Source organism: Panthera tigris, chromosome F3 (assembly GCF_018350195.1).
Source record: "Panthera tigris isolate Pti1 chromosome F3, P.tigris_Pti1_mat1.1, whole genome shotgun sequence".
NCBI classification, from domain to species: domain Eukaryota; kingdom Metazoa; phylum Chordata; class Mammalia; order Carnivora; family Felidae; genus Panthera; species Panthera tigris.
In genome coordinates this window covers 14,679,775-14,705,179 of record NC_056678.1, presented here as the reverse complement: position 1 = coordinate 14,705,179, position 25,405 = coordinate 14,679,775, and the positions used below count along the sequence as shown (strand labels likewise).

At 37.8% G+C, this 25,405-nt stretch overlaps 1 protein-coding gene across 19 annotated transcripts in view; it reads right to left on the bottom strand.

Moving 5' to 3' along the window:
• The window catches only part of DNM3 (dynamin 3), a 565,070-nt gene that overhangs the window by 295,876 nt on the left and 243,789 nt on the right, over positions 1–25,405 (bottom strand). For 14 of the 19 annotated variants that reach the window (XR_006213789.1, XR_006213790.1, XM_042975642.1 and 11 more), the window contains exons 13-14: positions 13,077–13,128; positions 12,234–12,263 (exon numbers count right to left, since the gene is read on the bottom strand). Coding sequence is in view for 17 of the 19 variants with exons in the window: in XM_042975642.1 (XP_042831576.1) it covers positions 12,234–12,263; positions 13,077–13,128 (82 nt within the window). In the remaining 2 variants the exon portion in view is untranslated. The remainder of the gene's footprint in view (positions 1–12,233; positions 12,264–13,076; positions 13,129–25,405) is intronic. The other 5 variants (XM_042975649.1, XM_042975650.1, XM_042975636.1 and 2 more) reach the window with 1 other exon arrangement.

Below are 25,405 nucleotides of genomic sequence, written 5' to 3'. Positions count from 1 at the left end.
CAGTTAAAGAAGTTTAGTTGTCTTCTGTGTGTTTACATGGAAAAATCTCTAAGACATCATTAAGTGGCTAAAGTTACTTCAAAAAAAAATCGACTAAGCGTCTACCATACACTAGGTTCTAAGTGCTACGGATCTATCAATGAACAAAACAGACAAAAAGTCCTTGCCTTTGTGGAGCTTGTAACTACAGTGTAAAAAACGTACAATATTTGCGACCACTTTTATTTTTTAAAATCCCAAACCATGTATGTGTGTGTGTGTGTGTGTGTGCGTGCATGTGTTTGGGTGTGCGTGTATGCATGTATATGTACTCTAAAATGACAAGAGAGGTTATATCTATGGAAGTGAGTGGGATGGGGTGAGAGTCAAGCATATATCTACTTGTTCAGCACTATGTAATTTCTTCACAATGAAAATGTGTTCCTATATTTCTTATGTAACAAATGAACATTATAACTTCAAAATCAAACACTACATTGAAACTTTTACAAATTAGCTATGTAGTGCACACAAGGGAAGGCTTGAAGCAAAAAATAAAAAAAAAAAACACTTCAGGAGCCATTTCTGCCTTTTTATTTATTTTTTACTTTTTTTAAAAGTTTTTTTTTTTTGTTTATTTACTTTGAGAGAGAGAGAGCATGAGCAGGGGAGGGGCAAAGAGAGGGAGAGAGAGAAAATCCCAAGCAGGCTCCACACTGACACTGCAGAGCCCGATGCAGGACTCGAACTCATGACTCATTAGATCATGACCCAAACCGAAATCAGGAGTCAGACGCTCAACAGACTAAGCCACCCAGGCACCCCTCTGCCTTTTTAGAGTTACAACTCTATCCTGACAAACTACTTAAAAAGTGTCTGTGGCCAAGGGACTAGATGATGATCTAACTGGTGAGGAATGGAAACGAGAGCAACCTGAAGCTGCAGCAGATGTGGGCGAGACACCAGGAGCAGGAAGGGGTGTGTGTAGGAGGGCAGGGCAACCAGTGTGCATCCATCACAAGCCTGTATGTAGGAATAAAGTGGAAACTTCTCTGAGATGTGGAATGGAGATTAAAGAAGTAGAAATTAAAACAGTGAGAGCTACTTGTTGAGAACCCGGGAAATGATACAACCCCAATGTCCATAAATACTGAAATTAGTCATAGATGGAAAGACTCTAAGATGTCATTTATCTGTTAGTTCAGGGGAACATTCAGATCTGAAATTATGGTGGTTGATAAAATAATAGTGAGAGAAAACAAAATGTTTAAATGTTACAAAAATTCCAGAGAATTCAACTCACCCAGGCACTGAACTTACCTGGAATCAAACACATCATGCTTTGCAATAAAACAGGAGAAAGAGGAAAAAAAGAGGCAGAGGGAGGAAAAGAAGGAAGCAGGGAGGAAAGGGGTAGCTGTGAGCTAGCTAGTAGGAGAGAGGAAGGAGAAGTCCTTAGTTCTCCCAGGTACCCTTTTCCCTGGAAAAACAAAACCAGGCCTCTTCTGCCCCAAGAAAAAAACCATAGCTGATGGGCTGCCTGGGTGGCTCAGTCGGTTAAACGTCCAACATCGGCTCAGGTCATGATCGGGTTTGAGCCCCATGTAGGGCTCTGTGCTGACAGCTCAAAGCCTGTAACCTGCTTCGGATTCTGTGTCTCCCTCTCTCTCTGCCCGTTTCCTGTTCACTCTGTCTCTCAAAAATGAATAAATGTTAAAAAATAAATAAATAAATAAAATTCTTAAAAGACCACAGCTGAAATGCAGGGCTAGATTCTGTCCACTGAAGGCATTTTTCAAGGTAATTTTGAGTAGATAGGATTTGCTCCTCACTGATATTAAGCCCTATACCTTCAATTAAAATGCAACTTGGCCATAAAAATATAGTAAGCACCTCTGTGTATGTTCTGGAAAAAATCATGAGGCATACATTAAGTGCTATTCCAAATAGAAGTCGAGATTTTAAAAGATACAGAACAATTTAGAAGGCCATACATTTTGCTAAGTGTGGCTTTCACAGATTCCATCCTCTATTTTATTAAAATAAAGATTGTTGTATTTTATAAGCTGTTGATTGGCCTCTCTGGAGATATTTCCATGGAATTGAGGGAAAAAAGGAAACACGTTCTAACAGCTATTACAGTTTTTCATTGTTAATCAGTGCCATGACGTGAACATTATTATTCCCCCCAAATATATATACATTGAAACTCTAATCTCTGATGGGATGCTATTAAGAGGTGGGGCCTTTGAGAGACAATCAGGGTTACATGAGGTCATGCAGGTGGAATCCCCATGATGGTATTAATACCCTTAGAAAGAGAGGAGGAGAAGGGCGCCTGAGTGGCTCAGTCAGTTAAGTACCCAATTCTTGATTTCAGCTCAGGTCATGATCTCACAGTTTGGTTCTGGTTTGTGAGATTCCAGCCTACTTGGGATTCTCTCTCTCTCTCTCTCTCTCTCTCTCTCTCTCTCTCTCTCTCTCTCTCTTTTTCTCTCTCTCTCCCCCTGTCCCTCACCCGTGCACACCTGGGGCCACACTCTCTTAAAAATAAACTAAAAAAAAAAAAAGAGAGAGAGAAGAGGGGCACCTGACTGACTCAGTTAGTAGAACATGTGACTCTTGATCTCAGGGTCATGAGTTCAAGCCCCACATTGGGCCTGGGGTCTCCTTTGAAAATACATACATACATAACTAAGAGATGACACAGGATCTCTCCCTCTCTCTTTTCCTGCACCAAGGAAGGGCATGTAAGAATATAACCAGGAAGAGGGCCCTCACCAAGAACTTGACCACAATGGCACCCTGGTCTCAGACTTCTAGCTTCCAGAATCGTGAGAAATAAATGTCTGTTGTTTAAGTCACCCAATCTACAGTATTTTGTTACAGCAGCCCAAACTGACTGCCACAATCAGATTGATTTATACAAACCTAAGTTCATTCTATTCAGGATCAATCAGATTTAGATTAAGAAACAATTTAAGTAATAAATAAAAATGACAGTGAATGGATTTAAGTAATGTGATTTGCCACAACTGAGACTGAGATTCTTGACGCAATTTACAAACTATTAGAAGCCGTGGTTTAACAGTGTAATTAAGAGAACAAAGATTAGAATCAAATTGCCTGGATTTGAATCCTGATGCTGTCATGTATAAACTGTAAGACTGGACACATTACTAGGCCTATCCATGCCTCAGTTTCCTTATCTGTAAAACTGAGATACTAAGGGCACCTATCTCACAGGGTTCTTGGGAGGAGTTAATGAGTTAATGTATGAAGTACCTGAAACACTGTAAGTAATCAATGTTAACTGTTAGGATTTCTATAGAACCGATGGGAGTGGACAGCCATTCGTCCCTTTATCCATTTATTTATTTTTTTAAGTAAATACTTGATAAAAACTTTCTTCTTGGTAGGTTTTGAAAATGCAAATTCCCAAATCTAAAGATGGATTTATGGCTCCACACCATATTTGTCTGTCTGACTCTTGGTTCTCTCTCTCTACCTCTCCTCCCCCAACTTCTTCCCTCTCTTGAGGGGGTAAGACTGGAGAGAAGACTAGATGAGGCAGAACATGAATGAGGAAAAAGGGAGTTTGTGTATTATCACTTAAAAGTGTTCAGTGTTTCCTTTTTTTTCCTCATGATGTATTATCTGTGTGCTACAAACTTTAGAGAAACAGATAAATTCTCAAGAAGCAATCCTAAAAAAAAAAAAAACAGCAACTAATCAAAAGATTTTAATGGTACCATGCAGAAGAATAGCACCACTTTATGTCAATAACAGAAGGTATTAGTCTTTTCTCCAAACAGAATAAAGAAAATATCTTTTAAAGCTCCAATGGTCCAATTTATAAATTCTTAGTTTAATAAACCATTAAAGTACATCAGCATACCATATAGCTAAACTCCAGATAAAGTCTTATTATAGTAAGCCATTTTTTAAAAAAGGAAAGAAAAAGAAAAAATCTACAAGTGGCCAAGGTGTAGTGACTTGAATCCAGTCTCCCAAAATTCACTTCCATCTGGAACCACAGAATGTGACTCTATTTGGAAATAGGATCTTTGTAGATGTAATTAGTTAAGATGAGGTCATACTGAATTAGAGTGGGCTCCACATCCAATGACTGGCGTCCGCACAGAAGCAGACGCATACAGAGCATAAGCAGCCATGAAAAGACGGAGGTGCAGATTAAAGTCAAGCTGCCACAAGCCAAGGAATGCAGAGCCATGAACAGCCAGAAAGAGGCAAGAAAGGTTCCTCCCTAGAACTTTCACAGGGAATATGACCTAAAGACACTTTTCAGACTTGTAGCCCTCCAGAACTGTGAGAGAATGTATTTCTCTTGTTTTAAGCCACTCTGTTTGTGGTACTTTGTTATGACAGCCCCAGGAAACTAACACATCACAGAAAATGGCAGTCTCAGAATTCATTTATAAACTTGAAGATTTAAATGTCACACTAAGTGGCAACAAACAATGCTGTATTCTCCTAACAGGAAAGAAACACAGCTAGGAACAACAGATCTCATTTTACACATATGATACATGCGAAAGCAGTTGTGATATATGCGTGTATTGGCATAACAAATTATATTCCCAAATGACTTGAATTGCACAATTTTAAAAATGTTTCCTAAAATGCAATCCAGTATACTTAGTAAAAATCACATTAATATTTCTTTGCTGACAGGGGCATCTATGTAATGCATAATGAATACAGGTATGCATCATACATTCTTAAAGGTATATATTCTACCTTCCTACAAATATTTGATAATTTTTAATTATTCAGTTATTTCTATAAAAACAACAAGAATAACAACAAAGCACTAGTTATAGCACTGACAGAGTTTTCACTAAAACTGGCCACCTTGAAGATCAATAGAGAGGTAGAACAAAAATTCAATTCTTCCTACAAATGTTTTTTTAGTACTTTTAATGACAATTTGATAAAGAAGTGTTGACTGGTTTAAAAAATTATAATATCTATTTAAAAATACATTTAACTGCTTATTAGAATATTGGGGTAGGGAGTTTTTTCTTTGTTCTGTACTCAGAAATCTATCCTCAAAAATTAATCCATGAATCGTTACTGGATATACAGAATTCATTGTTGTTTTGTAGCAGTCTTCCCACTTCCAAGGGAGGAAAAGGATCAATTAGAAAATAAAAACAATTATTTTACTATCTTTCTTGAAGACTAACAAAATAATATAGATATACAACAACAACCATTATAATAGCAAGCACTTTATATAGGACTTATTATCAGCCAGGCCCTGTTGTAGGTACTTAACTTGTATTATCTCATTTAATACTTACAAAAATTTCATGAAGCAGTTACCATTTTTTATCAGCTTCTTTAGATACCTAAGGAACAGGAAATTAAATAATTTGCTCCTGGCCACACAGTGGCTTCTCAGAGCTCCAGCTCTGAAAAACCACTGCACCACCTCTCATCTTAATATAGTTCCCAGAAATGTATTTTCAAAAGAAAGGAAGAGGAAGGTGAAGTGGGGGGAGAAAGTCAAAGGATGAACTGGAAAAAAAATCATTAATCAGTAAATGAACCTTAGGGTTTTAATAAAGCGGTATTAACCATTTTATATTCCTTTAAGAAGACAACATACATTAAGAATCCTATTATCCAAATTAAACTTTTGTGAAGACAAACAATGCTCAACAAGCACCTGTAGCCATCATCTCTGATACACAACCTCCAGGGTCTATTTTCTCTTCTTCCAACAACAGCTCTTTGAGGTGAAGAGCCCACACCCAGAAGAAGCCCAGGTGGTCTGGCCTAAGGCAATCAGTACACTTCATTCTCTGGCCATAGTGACTGGCTCAGGAATAAGCACAGATCCAAGCCTATTCAATCAGAGTGAACCTCAGGAGTTTTTTTGAAACCTCCGGGAGGAAGATTAATTTATTTCTGCTGGATTCAAAGTAGGAAGGAAATCCCCCAGGGGCTGACAGCTGTTATGTTGCAGTCCTCTGGACTCTAAGAGTAGAGCCAACAGCAAAGAAACAGAACCAAAAAATGGAAAGAGTTCATCTAGTTCATTCTGACACTGTTTGAACCATGGGTTAAAGAGTACTTAACTTTATTTCTGAAATATTCAAACATGTAAACGAATTAATTCATTTTTTCCCCAAGGTCGTGTAAGTTAATTTTTTCCGAAATTTACACCTGAAAGAATCCTGATATAGATAATAGTACCTGGGAAGTCAGGTGACGGTGGGAAGGTGACGGTGGGAGTTGAGCAGCAGACCCAGAAAGGTAGAATAAGCTGAATGGAGGGATGAGGAGGAGGGGCTGTGCAGCGCCCTCTACTGTAGCCTAGGAGTTGTCAATCTTTCTTAACCATTATAAAATAGCTGAGTAAACTCTCACCTCTTGTAACATTGGTCTCAAACCATGTACTTATAGCAGCTGAATAACTAGGGGACTTAGTAGGCAAATTTCAGGATGTTGGGGTGTGTGGGTAATTTTTTGAGACCTGTAGAGGGTATGTCGATAATTTTTTGAGACCTACAGAAAAGAAGCTAGCTTTCAAGAAAGTAGGGAGGGATGAGATCATCATCTGTTCTGAGGAGAAAGGTCTTTTCTGCTTGTGGCCAACAATTCAAGAAGTTTGCGAATCCAGTTATCCAGAGCCTTGTAGGTTTGGGAAAGCTAAATTTCATACTCCAATCTAAAGCAATAGAAGGCACATTGGTGGAAAACAAAACAATAAGCCCAGGACCAGAAAGTGCCCTGACATGCAAGCCCCTGTAAGTAGCTGCCTTGCTTCCTGCCTAAGGAAAAATTCCTTCTAATTGTACAATCACAGTTGGGTGCAGTCTGGACCAATGAGCATGTCAGCTGTGCCTTCCTGTCCCAGATTCTTATAACTAAAGGAATGGATTAACAATCATGTGATCCTCCTGGCTTCAATATATCCTAGACCTTAAATCTAGGAAATTTCGTCTCCATTTCTCTTCAGCTGCCCACACCCTCTGAAGACAAACAATGCTCTACAAATATCTGTAGTTATCATTTGTTCTTCCCTTCTTCCAGTGTCTGTTCTTTCTTATTCCAATAACATCTCTGACTTTCTTTCAGGTACCATTCTCTTGCCCACCTTGAGATACAGCATCCCACTCACAGACTTCAACCATCAACCTACCACCTTTTCCCCTTAATCCTGGTGTGTTAGTCCTCCCTTATCTAAGGTTTCACTTTCTGTGGTTTCAGTTACCCGATGTTCACTGCAGCCCAGAAGCAGATGATCCTCCTGAGTTATCATCACAAGGTCAGTAGCCAAACGCTATGCCACAATGCCTGTGTTGTTCACCACACTTCATCTTATCATGTAGGCATTTTATCATCTCCCATCGTCACAAGAAGGATGAGTACAATAAGATATTTTTAGAGAGGTCACACTCACATAACTTTTATTACAGTATATTGCCATAATGGTTCTATTTTATTATTAGCTATTATTGTTAATCTCTTGCTATGACTAATTTATAAATTAAATTTTATCACAGGTATGTATGTATGTACACATGTATGTATAGAAAAAGACACATATGTAGGGCTTGGTACTATCCACAATTTCAGGCATTCACTGGGGGTCTTAGAATGTATCCCCCATAGATAAAAGGGGACTACTGTACACATTTTCTCCAATTTCAGTAAACCTCCTCCCCCCCACCCCCCAAGTGCTCTGGCTTGCCCATTTCCTTTCAATTTTCAGTCAACACCATCTCTCCTCTTTTCTTTATCCTGGGCGCAAGTTCAGATTATATTTTTCTGTTTCCCCTGCAGTTAGGTGAGGCCAAATCACTCAGTTCTGGTCAATCAATGGAATGGAAATGCAAACAAATGTGTGACATTTTCAGGCTGGTCCTTAAATCTTCCCTCACTCAGGCTTCTTTCTCTTTCCCATCTGTTAGAAGGATAAAGAAGATTCTAAAGTCCATGACTGACCATGTAAACCAGGGATGGATGCCCCTTACTCTCACCACCAGCATCTCAATGACCTTCAGTGGATTGTTACAGCAGGGTCAATTAAACTGTTACTGTATTAAGCTACTGAAACTCTGGGGTTGTTTGTTACTTGGTTGACTTGTCCTAATACATCAATCAAAACTATTCATATGAGATTATACAATCTTTTATTTCAACCTGTCTTTTCAAAATTGTAACCCTTCTGTTCTCTTGACTTTATTTGCTGCCTTCCTGGAAAAAAAAAACTCAGCTCAGGATATCAATTCCATTGTCTGCTTTCTAAGCTTTATGCTACCTTCTAGCTATAAGGTAGAAGAGTAATTCATAAGACCAAAAGAACTGGTACTACCTCAGGTGATCCCCAACACTACCAGTCCACCTATTTTGACAACCTCCCCTGTTTCTTGAGCTCTAAGAAACATCTAATACTAATCAGCATTCCCTCCTTGAAACCTTCTCTTTCATTGGCTCTCATTGTACTGCTCTCCAAGTTTTCCTACCTCTTTCACTTCTTAGACTTCTTTTCAGTTCCTCATCCTGCCCTAACTCTTATTTCTCCATTACCCTTTAAATCCCTTATGTTCTTCTGTTTTTATCCATTGGAGACAACCTCATTTACTCCCATGACTTCCATGACTACCATGTACATACATTGACAGCTGTAAAACATATCTCCAGTCTAGACAAGTCTTGAACCTCAACCCTCCTGATATTTCCAATAGGCACAAAAAATGTATCTGGCTGAAGTCACCACCTTCTCCCATCTCCTCTGAAATCTGCTTTTCCTTCGCCTGCACTCCCTTGGTCAATAGATCCCCTTAGCCATAGCCTGGAAAGATGACTCCCTCCTTCCAGCTCCACAACTATTTATAACTCTTCCCATCCTCTAAATATAATTTGAATCTGTCACTTCCACATACCTATTGCTACCAACATTTGTATTTTCTTACCTGAATTATTTCAAAAACATCTCCGCCAATTTCCAAACCTCTAGTTTTACTCCTCCAAATCATCCCATATGCCTGACACACAGATCGTTCTACCATACAAGTTAGATGACATCCCTTTCCTACTGGATATCTCAATGGCTCCCTACTACCTTTGGAATAAATAATTCTCCGTCTCTTCTCAACTCTAGACACTTTTATCAAACGTCCCTCTGGACATTTTTACTCCTGTCTCCCACAGTGACTCATATTCAATATATCTACCCTTCCTAACGCTGAATCCAAATCTGAGTTTCTTACCATATTTCTTTCTCCATGAACAGCATCTCCATTCATCTGTGCCTAAATCAGATATCTAAACAGCATTGGGGATCATCCCCGGCCCTCTCCTCGACATCCAATTCATCGTAAATCCTTTAGACTCTTCCTGTTTATTATGTCCTGAATTCATCAGCTTCTCCTCAAACCCATCACACATAGCTTAGCCCAGATCACCATAATCTCTTGTCTGCAACAGCCTTCTAACTAGTCTTTTTCTAATCTCATCCTCCCTTCAAAACCTTTCACATGTAGGCAGAATAATCATTCTAAGATGTTATGATTGTGCTTAAAACCTTACAATGATACTCCACGGCTTTCAGCAACACACACACACACACACACACACACACACACACACACACACACACAAAATAGCTGCAATGGAGCTTAGGTCCTAGTGAAGGAATATGAAAAAATAAATAAGATAACAAGATAATAGATAATGTCAACAAGGAGGGGCGGGATGGTGATTTTAGATCTTCGTGCTCAGGGCCAGCCCATTCCAGAAGTGGTATTTCAGTGAGACCTGAAGGATCAGAAGGAGCTAAGCTTGAAAGAGGAGGCCAACTTCAATTTGCTTACTTACCATCATCCCCACTGGGCTGTGAGCTCCTTGAGGATAGGACCCATGATTTATTCATCATTCTATTCTAAACATCTACCACAGGTTTGGGTACTCTTAAGTTTTGGATACATATTTGATGAGTGAAGGGATGAATGAAGGTTACAGTTAAATTACTGGGCAGTGCAACTTTAGGCTAATTGTGTGCTCACATTTTTTTGTACATATGTTGACATCAACTTGTGGAACTTCCAAGATGACAAATTTCTAGGAAGCCAAAAACTAATGGGATTGACTTTAAAGAGGAGTTTTACTTTCCTTAAATCCTTCTAAAATATTTCAGAGCAGATTCTGCACAGAAGAATCTTTTACAACCAGGAGCCTGAAGGGAATATCAGAATGGATAAACACTTGCTAGGATAGCACAGGATATTTCAGCCCCATCAACTCCAGGATCAGTTAACAGTCTGGGCTCCAATGGCCCCTGACTTTGAGCTTTTTGATAGGCCAAAACTTTTTGTAGAAACTGAAATCAACCCTCAGACATTCAGATTCATAAAGAAATGATTTCAAGTAATCATGGTTCATTTCTGCTCAGCAGCTAAAAACAATAAAAGATTCTCTAAAATACACTATATTGCATTCAATGACTGAATTTGATCCTGATATATAAGATATACAGGTTCATAACACTTTACTTGCAAAGTAAAAGGTTTTTCTTTTAAAACAAACAAACAAACAAAACAAAAATGAAGCAGCGAAACCTAACCTGACAGAAAAATACGTTTATCTTTCATTTAATCTACTTAATGGGACTATTCATTTGTTTTACTGTAGAACCGTGATGTGTTTAATTAAAGGGTGCTGTCTCTGACCCCACAGAGATATTGGGTAATATAGGAAATATGCAATATACTTTTTTTCTAAACTCCAAAAAGTTCTGGCATTAAAGGTGCATCTGACCGTAAGGATTTTGGGTAGGGATCTGTATTCTATTATTACACTCACTCAATTCTATTTTCTTGAATTTTAAAACTTCCATAATGTATGGGCTTTTAAGTACTCAGGGAAAGTAAGTCACAGAAACACAATTAGCATTATTTTAGCATTTGGAAGCAATCTATAATTGAAAACTCTTTGGAGTTTCCTTTCAGATCTGATTTAAAATATGCATTTATGCCACTATACTCTCACTTTTCCAATAAGTATAAACTTCTACGAGCTAGCGCTTCTGACCATGAGGAAGGTTTTATGGATAAATCCTTTATACCACACATCTAGCCTTAATCTGGGCATTGCAAGCTTCAGAACAATTTGCCACAGCTTCTAATTTTCCCAAGTGTTTAATTGTTCTCATTTTATAACTTTTGTAATTTTCTTAGATTTTATATTTTTTCTCCCTGAAGTTTCAAGAACAGTACCTACCTGCTAACAGCAAGGTTTATACTGTTTGCAGGCATACACCCAGTATCCAGCTGCAAACCTCATTAGGTAAATTATTTCTGATTCTCATCAGAATCAATCATCCTACAGAAATGTTTTCTATTTTTCCCATCACACAACTGAGCAAACTTGGGTTCAGTTTGTCCCAGGCCACATGGCTACTAAGTGACAGAGCAGAATTTAAACCCTGGAATGTCTAGTTCCAAAGTTTGTTTCTTCCAAAACATCATGAGGCAAATAATTGGCCCACGCTCCAATCTCAGTCTCAACTTGAGCACAATTGGAAGAAAGACTTTAAAGCTGCTTCATCCATGGTAGAAATAAGAGTGTAATTTTTTTGGTCTTTTTTAAATGTCTATGCCAGAAATTTGACAGTATCTTTACACTTCCATAAAATGAAGATACAATATCTGGTTTTAAAAGATTCAACTTTAAAGCCATGTAAGATAGGAATTGATGTAATTTTGGTTTTGTTTTATTTTTTTAAATAAATACAAATAATTATAATTAAGTTGACTTATAACAAATACATCGAAAACCAGGGGTTTAATACCCACCTTTTACAAGTACCAACTACATTTATTGGAAACATTATCATACAAGTGGTAGAGAAAGGCTTACACCTTGTAACAACAGAGCATAAAGGGACAGAGATGAAGATCATTAATGATTTTAATTATTTTAAGTCCCATTAAAATTAGAGAAATAATCAAAGCACCCACAATGTTAAGGGTTTATTATTACAGCATTTTAGAGTATACTAGTTCATACCTTTCAATCACAGCAAGTTATTAGCAGTGAAGGGATGAACCCTCTTAAGAGGATTTTTATATCAATGATAGAGTGTTACGGACAAGACAACCTAAGTTAAAAAAAAATTAGTAGCAAGCGCTAGTTGAGTTAATCAGTTAAAGACAAACTCTGCCCTTGGGAAGCTAAATGAAAAAGCAACAGTAAAGCTTACAGAACTTAGCTCGTACAATTTGCCTTGAAGGCGGAAGATTGGTTCCCTGAAATAGCAAAGAATTATATGCTTTAGTTCAGAAAAAAGTTTTTAAAATAAAGTCTGTTATTACCTCTTCTCCTTTCAAAACAATGGAAAAACTTCTAGAGCAGAGGTTTCAATTTGTTCAATAATTGTACCTCTGAATTAAAAAAACCTATAAAATCATCATTGTTTTGACTTGAAAAGAAATAACAATGCAAATATTCATTATCACATAAAACATAAAAGAAACAGCAAACTGTCAGAGTTAATGCAATCTCTGCAGAGCGCTATTAGTCAGAGACAGCTGGTCAGCCCAAAACACAAAAACTCAAAAGATCAGATCTTCTTAGGAATTAACATCTTCATTAACCAACAAAAATTTGGTATGGCAGCGATAAATCCAACAACTGCCTCCTTTTATGAGCTGTCCCTTCACTGTTACCAAGCTGTGCAAATGTGTGAACTAGTCAGCAGCATCAGAAGCTCATGCAACTACTCACCATATTTTAACCTTGAACTGACTCACAGATTCGATGTTAAATCAAATTTAGGGGTAACATAAGCAAGCAAAGTAAGACACAAGGAGTCAATTTTGAAAAGCAGAGCAAGTAGCAGAAAAGTTATTTAAAATAAATCAATAAAGTTAAGTGCATAAAGTAGCAAAAAAAAAAAAAATGCAACACACTCCAAAAACCTTAAAAGCAAAAACAAAACAAAAAGCTGCATTTTCAGCAAGATTTGCACATGATTAATTTGCATTAAAAAGCAGTCAATCAAGCGACTGAGTTCAAACTTTGGGGAGAGTGCATGCACTGATTATTTTAAAAATTCCTACCTGATTTCCAATTGTGTTTTTCTTGTGAACCTGACTGCTCCTCTGCTGAGCACTAAGAAAAGCAAAGGAGAAGAGCACTGAAGAAACTTTGGGAACAAGTAACAGATATTAAAATATATACAGGCTTTCAAAATATATCAACAACTGAAGCAGAGCAAACACCAAAACTCCGGGAAGGAAATTCTGGAAGCAGTTTAATTCTGGAAGCAAAACCAACTAAGGGGAATTAGTACCAATTAACAAGCCCAAAACAAAAACATAACACCACAGGATAAAAAGCTGTATTGCTACATCAGTGACAGGAGTTTGTGCAAGTATTTGTGATGTCCTAGTATGTATACAGAATAGTTGTACTGAAAATTAAGTTAATACTTATTGAATATACATATCAAATAAATGTCATGTTCTAAGTGCTTTGTAGGTATTAGTGATTTTGATTTAAATTTTAATTTTAACCCATGAGATAGTTACTATTATTTTTCTCATTTTACAGATGGAGAAAATGAGTCACAGAGAAGCAAAGTGGCTTTCCCAAAGTCACTCAGCTAATAAGTACCAATTAGTCTGATTCCAGATCCCAAACTCTCTGTGAAATTACCCAAACTCAATGCTTTGAATTCTACATTCCGACAACTCCTACAGTGATCTCTAGCTTGGACCTTTCTCCCCAGCTCCAGACACATAAATGTTTTTGACAACTCATGCTTTCCACTTGATGTCTAATGCACATCTCAAACTTAATGTGCCAAGACTGAACTTATGATCTCTTCCCTAAAACCTGCTCCACCACAGTTTTCCCCTCCTCAATTAGTGGCAATTCCATATTTCCAAGTGCTTAAGCCAAAATCCTTGATTCTTCTCTCTCTCACTCCATATCCAATCACAAGCATATGCTATTGACTCTACTTTTTAATATGTATTTAAAATTCAACAATGTATTAAAATTCAACAGCTTGGGGTGCCTGGCTGGCTCAGGCGGTGGAGCATGAGACTCTTGATCTTGGAGTTATAGGTTGAAACCGCATGTTGGATGTAGAGATTACTTAAAAACAAAAGTCTTTTAAAAAGAAATAAAATAAAATTCAACATCTTTTTACCACCTTCATTGCTAGCACATTGGTCCAAGCCACTGTCATCTCTTACTTGTGTGGTTGTGATCTTACTCGGGTCTCTGTTTCCACACTTGTCCCCCTAACACTGATTCTCAACACAGAGGCCAGAGTGAGTGATCCTTTTAAAAAGGGGATCCTTGCCACTCTTCCGCTTGAAACATTCTATACTACTATGCAATACCATTCTACTCAGGGTAAAAGTCCTTACAATGGTACAGGCCCTACTCAACTGACCCCCACCCTCTGCCTCTTTGAATCATCACCTCTCCCCACCTTGTTCACTGGAGAGGTCCAGCCACACCGACTCCGTTCTTTTTTTCGAGCCCACCAAGCATACTCCCACCTGAAGCCTTGATATGCTTCCCCCATACATCTGCATGGCTCTTGATGGCACCTCCTTCAAGTCTTTGTTCAAATTTATCTTTTCAGTGAGACCTACTATGATCACCCTATTCAAAATTGCATGCCTCCCTCCTCCAGGACTCTCATCCTCTTTATACTGTTCTATTTTTCTTTATGGCACTTTTCACCTTCAAACATACTATATAGTTTACTGATTTGTGTGTCTATTTTCTGTGTTCTTCCATTAGAATGTAAGCTTCTTGTAAGCAGAGGGTTTTGCCTGTTCCATATCCCCAGTGCCTAGAAACTACTTTGGCTTCAACAAATATCTGCTGAATGAAAAGTCCAATGAGACTGATATCATTATAACATGAGCAAAGAGGCGTTAAGAGCCTGATATGACCCCGACAATTTAACCCCAGAGCCCAGATATTTATATGTGATGTTACTGTTTCTGTCAAAAGAATTGAAGGCTTTCTTTTCAGCTAATCCATGAGTAAACACCTATTGATACAAGAAAACACAAGTCATTGGTGGTAATTCTGAGAAGACTAGTAATAACTGAATCCTCTCACTGGTTGTTTAATAGTTTATAGAAGCTGTTTTGGAGATTGATGAAATAGTCTAAAACAGAGAAAAAGTAGATTAAAGTCATTAATCAACAATTTATTTAAAAAAATTTATGTTTATTCATTTTTGAAAGACAGAGACAGAGTACAAGTAGGGGTGGGGTGGAGAGAGAGGGGGACACAAAATCTGAAGCAGGCTCCGAGCTGTCAGCACAGAGCCCGATTCAGGGCTCGAATTCATGAACTGCGAGATCATGACCTGAGCCCAAGTCAGACACTCAACCAACTGAGCCACCCAGGTGCCCCAACATTGTTTTAAGTTTATTTATTTTTATTTTGATAGAGAAAGTGAAGGTGGGGGAGGGGATAAGGGGGGGAGAGAGAGAGAGAGAGAGAGAGAGAGAGAGAGAGAGAGAGAGAGAGAGAGAGAATCCCAAGCAGATTCTGCACTGACAGTGCAATGCAGGGCTCGAACCTACAAACTGTGAGATCATGACCTGAACCAAAATCAAGAGTCAGACCTTAACCAGCTGAGCCACCCAGGCACCCCAAACAAAAAATTAAAGTGATGGGATATTATGATTCAGGAGCACAGCACAAATCACACATTTAGAAAAGTTGTTCAAAATAGCAATCTTTTATAATCTCCAGTTCTTCTTAAGCTGCTTCTCCTTACTCAAACTCGTGAAGAAATATATACTGCATTCAAATGAGGCTGGGGAAGGCACCAGTGATAAAAGGTCACACAGCATATGATTCCTTAAGATATTATGTGTGTATTTTTAGCTGTTTTTCAATTTGCTAATTTCAGGGTTTCAGCTTCTTCTTTCCTCATTATTGTTATTTTACTAGTTTTTAGTTAAATGCTTGCTTCCCTTAATCACTATGAAATTCATCTCTCTCCAACCATTTCTCTACATAATCCAAATTTAAATTATTCAGGTTTTTATGGTGAAATTTTAAAGGAGACAAAGTTTGTGTTAGGCTGTGGCCAGGGGTCCGATGCTTCCACACTGACTCCTGGCTTCTCACCAGGCCCTGAAGCATGGAGTGTGTCTGAACGTATTATTCCTCTGGGGCTTCAGATTTTGGCCATGCTTTCTTTCTCTAGGGACTGCAGGTTTCTCCTCTTCTGGGAAGAACTGGGACAGCTACTATTGTAGTATGACCATGCCATCTTCCTGGCAATGGTCATCCATTCCAACCACCATAATTCTCTTTTAGGGTTTTCTTAAGGGGAAATGTTTTAAAATAAATCACTGACTATTATGATCATTTCAAACTATGATAGATCCATGGGTGTTTAAAGTAGGCAAACTATCGGGGACCTTTGAATTATGTGTAGGTCCCCTTAAATCACATAAGAGAACAAAACAGAACATAAAGCAAAAGCCAGAGATTGCTGATGACTCCCTGTGCTACCTTAATAAAAAAAATATGGCTCTTATAGTGTGTGTGTGTGTGTGTGTGTTTGTGTGTGTATTTGTGTGTATAGATAGAAACAAAGGGTGGGGGGACTGGAGTAGCTGTTTCTTAGGTTCCTTTTATTTATCATTATTTCTTTTAATGAGAGAGGGAGAGTACGTGTACATGAGCAGGGGAGAGAGTCAGAGGGGGAGACAGACAGAGAGAGAGAGAATATCTTGAGCAGGCTCCACACTTAGCCCAGAGCCTAACGTGGGGCTTAATCCCACAACCCTGGGATCATGACCTGAGTCAAAATCAAGAGCCTGACACTCACCAGACTGAAGCCACCCACGTGCACCTCTTAGGTTCCTTTTACATCCAAGATTCCTTGAGACGCAAAGTTATTTTCAGAAGCTTATGACCGACATTAGGTGAAGAGACTTTGCACTGACAGAAACTTTATCTACTCTGCAATCCTAGTTAGGATCTACCATATTCCAAGAATATGCAAAAAGAAAAAGAGATTTATCTTATAAGCCAATCTCAAATATTAGTGTTAAAACAAACACTAAATTAACTGTACTTTTGACCTAAAGAATAATCTTTTCACAGCAACTGGCCCCATAAAAATACTTATTAATGATGCATTTAGGTACTTGAAGTTACCCCATAAACAACATAATAAAAACCAAACTGTCTAGTTAGAAAACATTCTTTATCTTAACTCTTATATATGCAATGATGATTGAACTGAAAGCATTTCAAAATATTTATTTAAAAATGGGAAGACTTCTGGGAAAATGGCAGAGGAGGAGGATCCTAACCTCACCTGGTCCAACTAACACACCTAGTAACAGCCACATCAGCACAACCAAAGCAGAAAATGACCTGAAGAATGGCAGAACAGACTTTCCACAGTTAATTGTAGAGAGGAGGCCACATCAAAAAAAGGTAGGAGGGGCAAAGACATGGTGGGGAACCAAACTCCCAGTGAGACTAATCACAGATGGGAGAGACACTACAAGCACGGAGAAGGTAGAGAAACAGACTCCATCCCAGGCACCCCAGGCACAGGGGACCTGCGCTAGAAATACAAGTGCCCGTAACATTTGGCTTTGAAAACTAGTGGGGCTTAACTTCATGAGTTTTTTATAACCAGTGGGGCTTAACTCCAGTACTTTAAAAGTCGGCAGGCTTAGTTCTGGGAGATGTGGAAAGCAATAAGAAACTGCGTCTCTGCCCTAATGAGACAGGACAACAAACGATCCCACCAAGATATAGCACAGAAGCAGCAGTTTGAAAAGTGCATGGGGTTTATGGGCAGGAGAGTTATTTAGTAATCTCAGAATGCATGCTGGAGTGACAGAGAGCTTTAGGAGACTTCTCCAAGAGCAAAAGAGCTGGCAAGTGCCATTTCTTCCCACTGCCCCGCCAACCCCTGGCCCAAGCCTAGGTAGCCAGACACCTGTGAAAACCAGCTTGAGCACCCTCCACCTATCTTGTTGACACCGTGCACTCCACCCCTGCATTCTCCTGTGGATTCAGCCCATCCAACCTGCCTCATTCTGCCAGAGTCCCTCCAAAGTGGCTCCTCCTGCGTCTCATCCTGCAAGCGGCCGCAAAAGGGGCTGGCAACACTCCAAGGTGACGCCTGCCCTGGTGAGAGGGGAAGAAACTACACACACCAATCCCACTGCAGCCCCAGCAGCTGGCCTTACCCCTGGCAGGCTGGACAGAGTGCCCTGCTGATCAGTGCATCTGCAGCCCCAGCAGAGGGTCTTAGTCTCACTGCCAGCCCCACCCACCACAGAAACCTCCAAAGAGGCAGCTCGAGGAGAGAGCCCTGCAGTTTGAGGTTACTTTGCAGCCCTAACAAACAGTCCTCTGGCCTGACTGCTGACGTCACCCAGCTACAAGTCCACGGGGACCTCCAACTGGCCTCCTAACAGCACAGGGACCAAATCTTGCCCACAACAGGTAAAGTGAGCCACTGCAGCTGACTGGACTGAAGGCAAACAAGGTTTAACCACAACAGTAGGGTGTATGGAACCCACACAGGAGACACCCCTGAAGCTCCTGGTTCCGGTGAACAGAGGGTATTGTGCCACAGAGCACCATAGGACCTCTTCCTCATAATGTCACTACTTTCAAGATCCAGGAAACATAACTGCCTTTCCCAATACATGGAAACAAACATAGATAGTGAAACAAAATGAGGAGACAGAGGAATATGTCACAATGAAAGAACAGACGAAATCACAGCAAAAGAGCTACATGAAACAAAGGCAAGCAATATGCCTGATTAAAAAAAAAATCAAAGTAATGGTCATAAAGATACTTACTGGACTTGAGAAAAGAATGGAGGCTCTCAGTGAGACCTTCAAGAAAAAGATAGAAGATAGAAAACAAATAGAACCAATCAGAGATGAAGAATTCAATAAATAAAATTAAAAATACACTAGAGGCATCAATAGTAGCTTTGAGAAGGCAGAAGAATGGATCATAAAGCTGGAAGACAGAGTACTGGAAAGCAAACTGAACAGTAAAAAGAAAAAAGAATAATAAAACTGAGAATAAGTTAAGGGAGCTCAGCAACATCATCAAGCATAATAACATTTGCATTATAGGGATTCCAGGAGGACAAGAGAGAGAAAAGGGGGCAGAAAATTTATTTGAAGAAATAATAGCTGAAAACTTCCCTAATCTGTAGAAGGCATCAGATACCTGATTCCAGAACGCATGGAGAGCCCCCAACAAAATCAACCCAAGAAGGTACACACCAAGGCACATAATAATTAAATGACAAAAAGTAGCGATAAAGAGAGAATTTTAAAAGCAACAAGAGAAATCAGTTACATACAGGGAAACCCAGAAGACTATCAGCTGGTTTTTCAGCAGAAACTCTGCAGGCCACAAGGGAGCGGCATGATTTATTCAAAGAGCTGAAAGGAAAAAACCCGTAACCAAAAACACTCAGCAAGGCTATCATACAGAATAGAAGGAGAGATAAAGAATTTCCCAGACAACAAAAGTTAAAGGAGTTCATCACAACTAAAGCAACCTTACAAGAAACATTAAAGAGAATTATTTGAGTAGAAAGAAAAGCCCATACTCAGGAGAAAGAAAATTGTGAAAGGAAAAAATTTCACAGTAAAATATAAACATAATAAAAATTAATCACTTATAAAACTAGTATGGGGGTTAAAGCACAAAAGCAGTAAAATAAATTATATCTATAAAAATCAGTTCAAGAGATTCACAAAATAAAAGAAAGTAAAATATGGCATCATATACATAAAACATGGGAGGGGAGAGTAAAAATTTAGTGCTTCTAGAATATGTTCAAAATTAAGTGACCATCAACTTAAAATAGACTACTATATGTGTAAAATGTTCTATGTGTGCTGAAGAGTAACCACAAACTAAAATCCTGGAACAGATATGAGAAAAAGAGAAAGCAATCCAAGCATATCATTAAAGAAAGCCATAGAATCACAAGGGAAGAGAGCAAGAGAAGTAAGGAACAGAGAAGAACTACAAAAACAATCATAAAACAAGTAACTAAGTGGCAATAGGTACATACCTGTCAATAATTACTTTGAATGTAAATGGACTCTAATCAAAAGACACAGGGTGACAGATAAAAAAGCAAGACCCATCAGGGTGCCTGGGTGGCTCAGTCGGTTCAGCTTCCGACTTCAGCTCAGGTCATGGTCTCACAGTTCGTGAGTTCGAGCCCTGTGTCGGGCTCTGTGCCAACGAACGGCTCAGAGCCTGGAGCTTGCTTCAGATTCTGTATCTCTCTCTCTTTCCCCTTCCCTGCTCATGCTCTGCCTGTCTCTGTCTCTCAAAAATAAATAAATGTTAAGAAAAAAAAAAGTAAGACCCATCTATGAGCTAACTACAAGAAACTGGCTTCAGACCTAACGATTCATGCAGATTGAAAGTAAAGGGGTGGAAAAAGCATTTACCATGCAAATGGAAGCAAAAAGAAAGCTGGGGCAGCAATATTTTTCTCAGACAAAACAGACTTTAAAACAAAGACTATAAAAAAGACAAAGAAGGACACTACATAATGATAAGGGCAACAATCCAGCAAGAGGATATAACAATTGTAAATATTTGTGCACTAAACGTAGGAACAACTAAATACATAAAGCAACCATTAACATACATAAAGGAAAAAAACTGACAATCATACAACAATAGTAGTGAGCTGTAACAACCCACTTACATCAACAGATCACCTAGGCAGAATATTAACAAGGCAACAGTGTCTTTGAATGACGCATTAAACCAAATGGATCTAAAAGATATATTTAGATTACTCCATCTAAAAACAGTGGAATACATATTCTTTTCAAGTGCAAATGAAATATTCTCCAGAGAAGATCACATGTTAGGCCACAAAACAAGGGTCCACAAATTCAAAAAGACTGAAATCATATCATGGTTCTTTTCTGACCACAATGGTGTGAAAATAGAAATCAATCACAAGAAAAAATGTGGAAAGCACCTAAATACATGGAGGCTACATAATGATGAATGCATCAACCAAGAAATCAAAAAGGAAATTAAAACAAAAATACATGGAGAGAAATGAAAATGAAAACACAACGTTCCGAAATTTTTGGGATGCAGCAAAAGTGGCTCAAAAAGGGATGATTATAGCAGTGCAGGCCTACCTCAAGAAGCAAGGAAAATTTCAAATAAGCAACCTAATCTTACACTTACAGGAGCTAGAAAAACAAAGCTCAAAGCTAGTACAAGGAAGAAAATAATAAAAATTAGAGCAAAAACAAATGAAATAGAGATAAAAAAAAAAACCAATAGAATAGATTAATGAAACCAGAACTTGTTCTTGGAAAACACTGACAAAACACTGACAAAACTGATAAAACTTTACCCAGACTCATCAAAAAAAGAAGAGGATTCAAATAAATAAATAAAATCAGAAATGAAGGAGAAATAACAATCAATACCACAGAAATACAAAGGATTATAAAAGAATATTATGCAAAATTATATGCCAACACACTGGACAACCTACAAGACGTGGATAAATTCCTAGAAACATATAACCTTCCAAAAGTGAATCAGGAAGAAATAGAAAATTTGAACATACCCATTACCAGCAGTGAAATTGAATCAAAAACCTCAAAACGAACAAAAAAAGTCAAGACCAGATGGCCTCACAGGTGAATTCTACCAAACATTTAAAGTAGAGTTAATACCTATTCTTCTCAAACTATTCCAAATAATAGAAGAGGAAAGAAAGCTTCCAAATTCACTCTGAGGCCAGCATTACCCTCATACTAAAACCAGAAAAGGGCACTACAAAAAGAGAAAACTATAAGCCAATATCTCTGATGAACATAGATGCAAAAATCCTCAACAAAATATTAGCAAACCAAATTCAACAATACATTAAATTCACCATGATCAAGTGGGATTTATTCCAGTGGTTCATACTTGCAAATAAATCAATGTGATACATCACACTGACGAGAGACAAACAATATAATCATTTCAATACATGCAGAAAAAGCATTTGAGAAACTACAACATCCATTCATGATAAAAACTATCAACAGAGTAGGTTTAGAGGGAACACACCTCAACATAATAAAGGCCTTATGTGAAAAACACACCGCTAATATCATAATCAATGGTGAAAAACCAAGAGCTTTTCCTCTAAGAGCAGGAGCAAGACCAGGATGTCCACTCTCACCACTTTTGTTCAACATAGTACTGGAGGATGCCTGAGTGGTTCAGTTGGTAAGCAGCTGACTCTGGACTTCAGCTTAGGTCATGATCTCATAGTTCATGAATTATAGCCCCACAAAGGGCTCTGCACTGACAGCACGAAGCCTGCTTGGGATTCTCTCTCTTTTCTCTCTCTGCCCCTCCCCTGCTCTCTCTCTCTCTCTTTCAAAATAAATAAATAAACTTAAAAAAAAAAAAGAAAAACATAGTACTGAAAGTTCTACCCAAACAAAAAATCCAACAAAAAGAAGTAAAAAGTATCCAGATTGTAAGGAAGAAGTAAAACTGTCACTATTTGCAGATGACATGATACTATACAGAAAAAGCCTTAAAGAATCCACAAAAAACTACTAGAACTAAAGATGAATTCAGTAGACACAGGATACAAAATTAATGTATGGAAATCTGTTGCATTTCTATCAACTAATAATGAAATAGCAAATAGAGAAATTTAGAAAACAAGCCCATTTATAATTTCACCAAAAAGAATAAAATACCAAAGAATAAACTTAACCAAGGAGGTGAAAGACCCATACTCTGATTATTATAAAACGCTGATGAAAGAAATTAAAGATAACACAAACAACTGGAAAGATATTCCATGCTCATGGATTGGAATTTTGTTAAAATATCCATACTACCCAAAGCAATCTACAAATTTCATGCAATCCAGATCTATCAATACAAATAGCACTTTTCACAGAACTAGAACAAATAATATTAACATTTGTATGAAACCACAAGAGACCCTGAGTGGCCAAAGTAATCTTGACAAAGAAAAACAAAGCAGGAAGTATCACAATCCTAGGCTTTAAGATATCTACACTACAAAGCTGTAATAATCAAAACAGTATGGTATATGCGCAAAAAGAGACACATAGATCAATGGAACAGAAAAGAAAGCCCAGAAATAAACCCATGCTTTTATGTTAAATTAGTTTACAACAAACGAGGCAAGAAAATACAAAGGGAAAAAGATAGTCTCTTCAACAAATGGTGTTGGGAAAACTGGACAACTACATGTGAAAGAATGAAACTGGACCACTTTCTCATAACATACACAAAAATAAACTCAAAATGATTTAAAGACCTAAATGTGAGACCTGAAACCATAAAATTCCCAGGAAAATAACATAGGCAGTAACTTCTTTGACATCAGCTATAGAAACATTTTCTAGATATGTGTCCCTTGGCAAGGGACACAAAGGTAAAATTAAACTGCTGGGACTACACCAAAATAAAAAGCTTCTGCACAGACAGTAAACCATCAACAAAATGAAAAGAAAACCTACTGAATGGGAAGAGATAGTTGCAAATGATATATCTTATTAAGGTACATATACAACATACATAAAGCACTTCTACAACTTAACACCCCAAAACCAAATAATCCAATTTAAAAATGGGCAGAGGAACTGATTAGACATTTTTCCAAGGAAGATATACAGATAGCCAACAGACACATGAAAAGATGCTCAACATCACTAATCATCAAGGAAATGCAAATCAAAACCACAATGAAATATCAGTTTATACCTGTCAGAATGGCTCCAAGCAAAAACAGAAGAAATAATAAGTACTAGTGAAGATGTAGAGAAACAGGAAGCCTCATGCAGTGTTGGTGGGAAAGCAGCCTGGTATAGCCACTGAGGAAAACATTATGGAGATTCCTCAAAAAATTTAAAATAGAATTACCATATGATCCAGTAATTCCACTAAATGGTATTTGCCCAACAGAAACAAAAACACAATTCGAAAAGATATATGCACTTTTATGTTTATTGCAGTATTATTTACACAAGTCAAGATATGGTAACAACCCAAATTTCCATTGATAGATAAATGAATAAAGATGTTTTACACACACACACACACACACACACACACACACACACACACACACAGTGGATCATTACTCAGTCATTAAAAAGAATGAAATCTTGCCATTTGCAACAACATGGATGGACCTAGAAGGTATTATGCTAACTGAAGTAAGTCAGGCAGAGAAAGACAAATACCATATGATTTCACTCACATATGGAATTTAAGAAACAAAACAAATGAACACACAAAGATAAAAGAGACAAACAATAAAAAACATTCTTAAATAAAGAGAACCAACTGGTGGTTGCCAGAGAGGAGGTTGGTGGGGGATGAGTGAAACAGATAAAGGGGATTAAGAGTACACTTATCTTGATAAGCCCTGAGAAATGTACGGAATTGTACACCTGAAACCAATATAATACTGTATGCTAATTATACTTGAATTTTAAAAAATAAACTAAAAACATAAATTAAATTAAAAATATAAATAAATAAAAATTAAAATGTACTCATGAGAAACCATGTAAGGACTTGTAAGTTAATTTAAGCCTTTGGAGATATTCTTGGTGATAGGTACCTTAATTGGTTATATCTGCAATACTGAAAACATACCTATATATAATTCTTTAATTTGACGTAAGTCAAAAGTTTTAGGGCACCAAGTTATCTTCAAGGCACTCTGTAGAAGATATAAACATGAAAAAGCCTCCAATTTTCCTAGCGTAGGTAGGGAGATACATACACAAAACACAAATAACATAGAATAAGCTCTATAAGAATAAATACATGAAGTATTGGTACTGCATCAAGATAAAAAGCTTCTGCACTACAAAGGAAACAATCAATAAAACTGAAAGGCAGCCTACAGAATGGGAGAAGATAATTTGCAAATGATGTATCTGATAAAGAGTTAACATCCAAGATCTGTAAAGAATTTACCATACTCAATGTCCAAAAACCAAATAACCCAGTTAAGAAATGGGCAAAAGACATGAATAGACATTTTCCCAAAGAAGACATCCAGATGGTTGGACAAAATAAATCAAAACCACAATGAGATACCACCTCACACCTGTCAAAATGGCTAAAATTAACAACACAAGAAACAACAGTTGTTGACAAGAATGTGGAGAAATGGGAACCCTCCTTGCACGGTTGGTAAGAATGCAAACTGGTGCAGCCACTCTGGAGAACAGTATGGAGGTTCCTCAAGAAACTAAAAATGGAACTACCTTATGATCCATCAACTGCACTACTATGTATTTATCCAAAGGATACAAAAATACAGATTCAAAGAGGTACATGCACC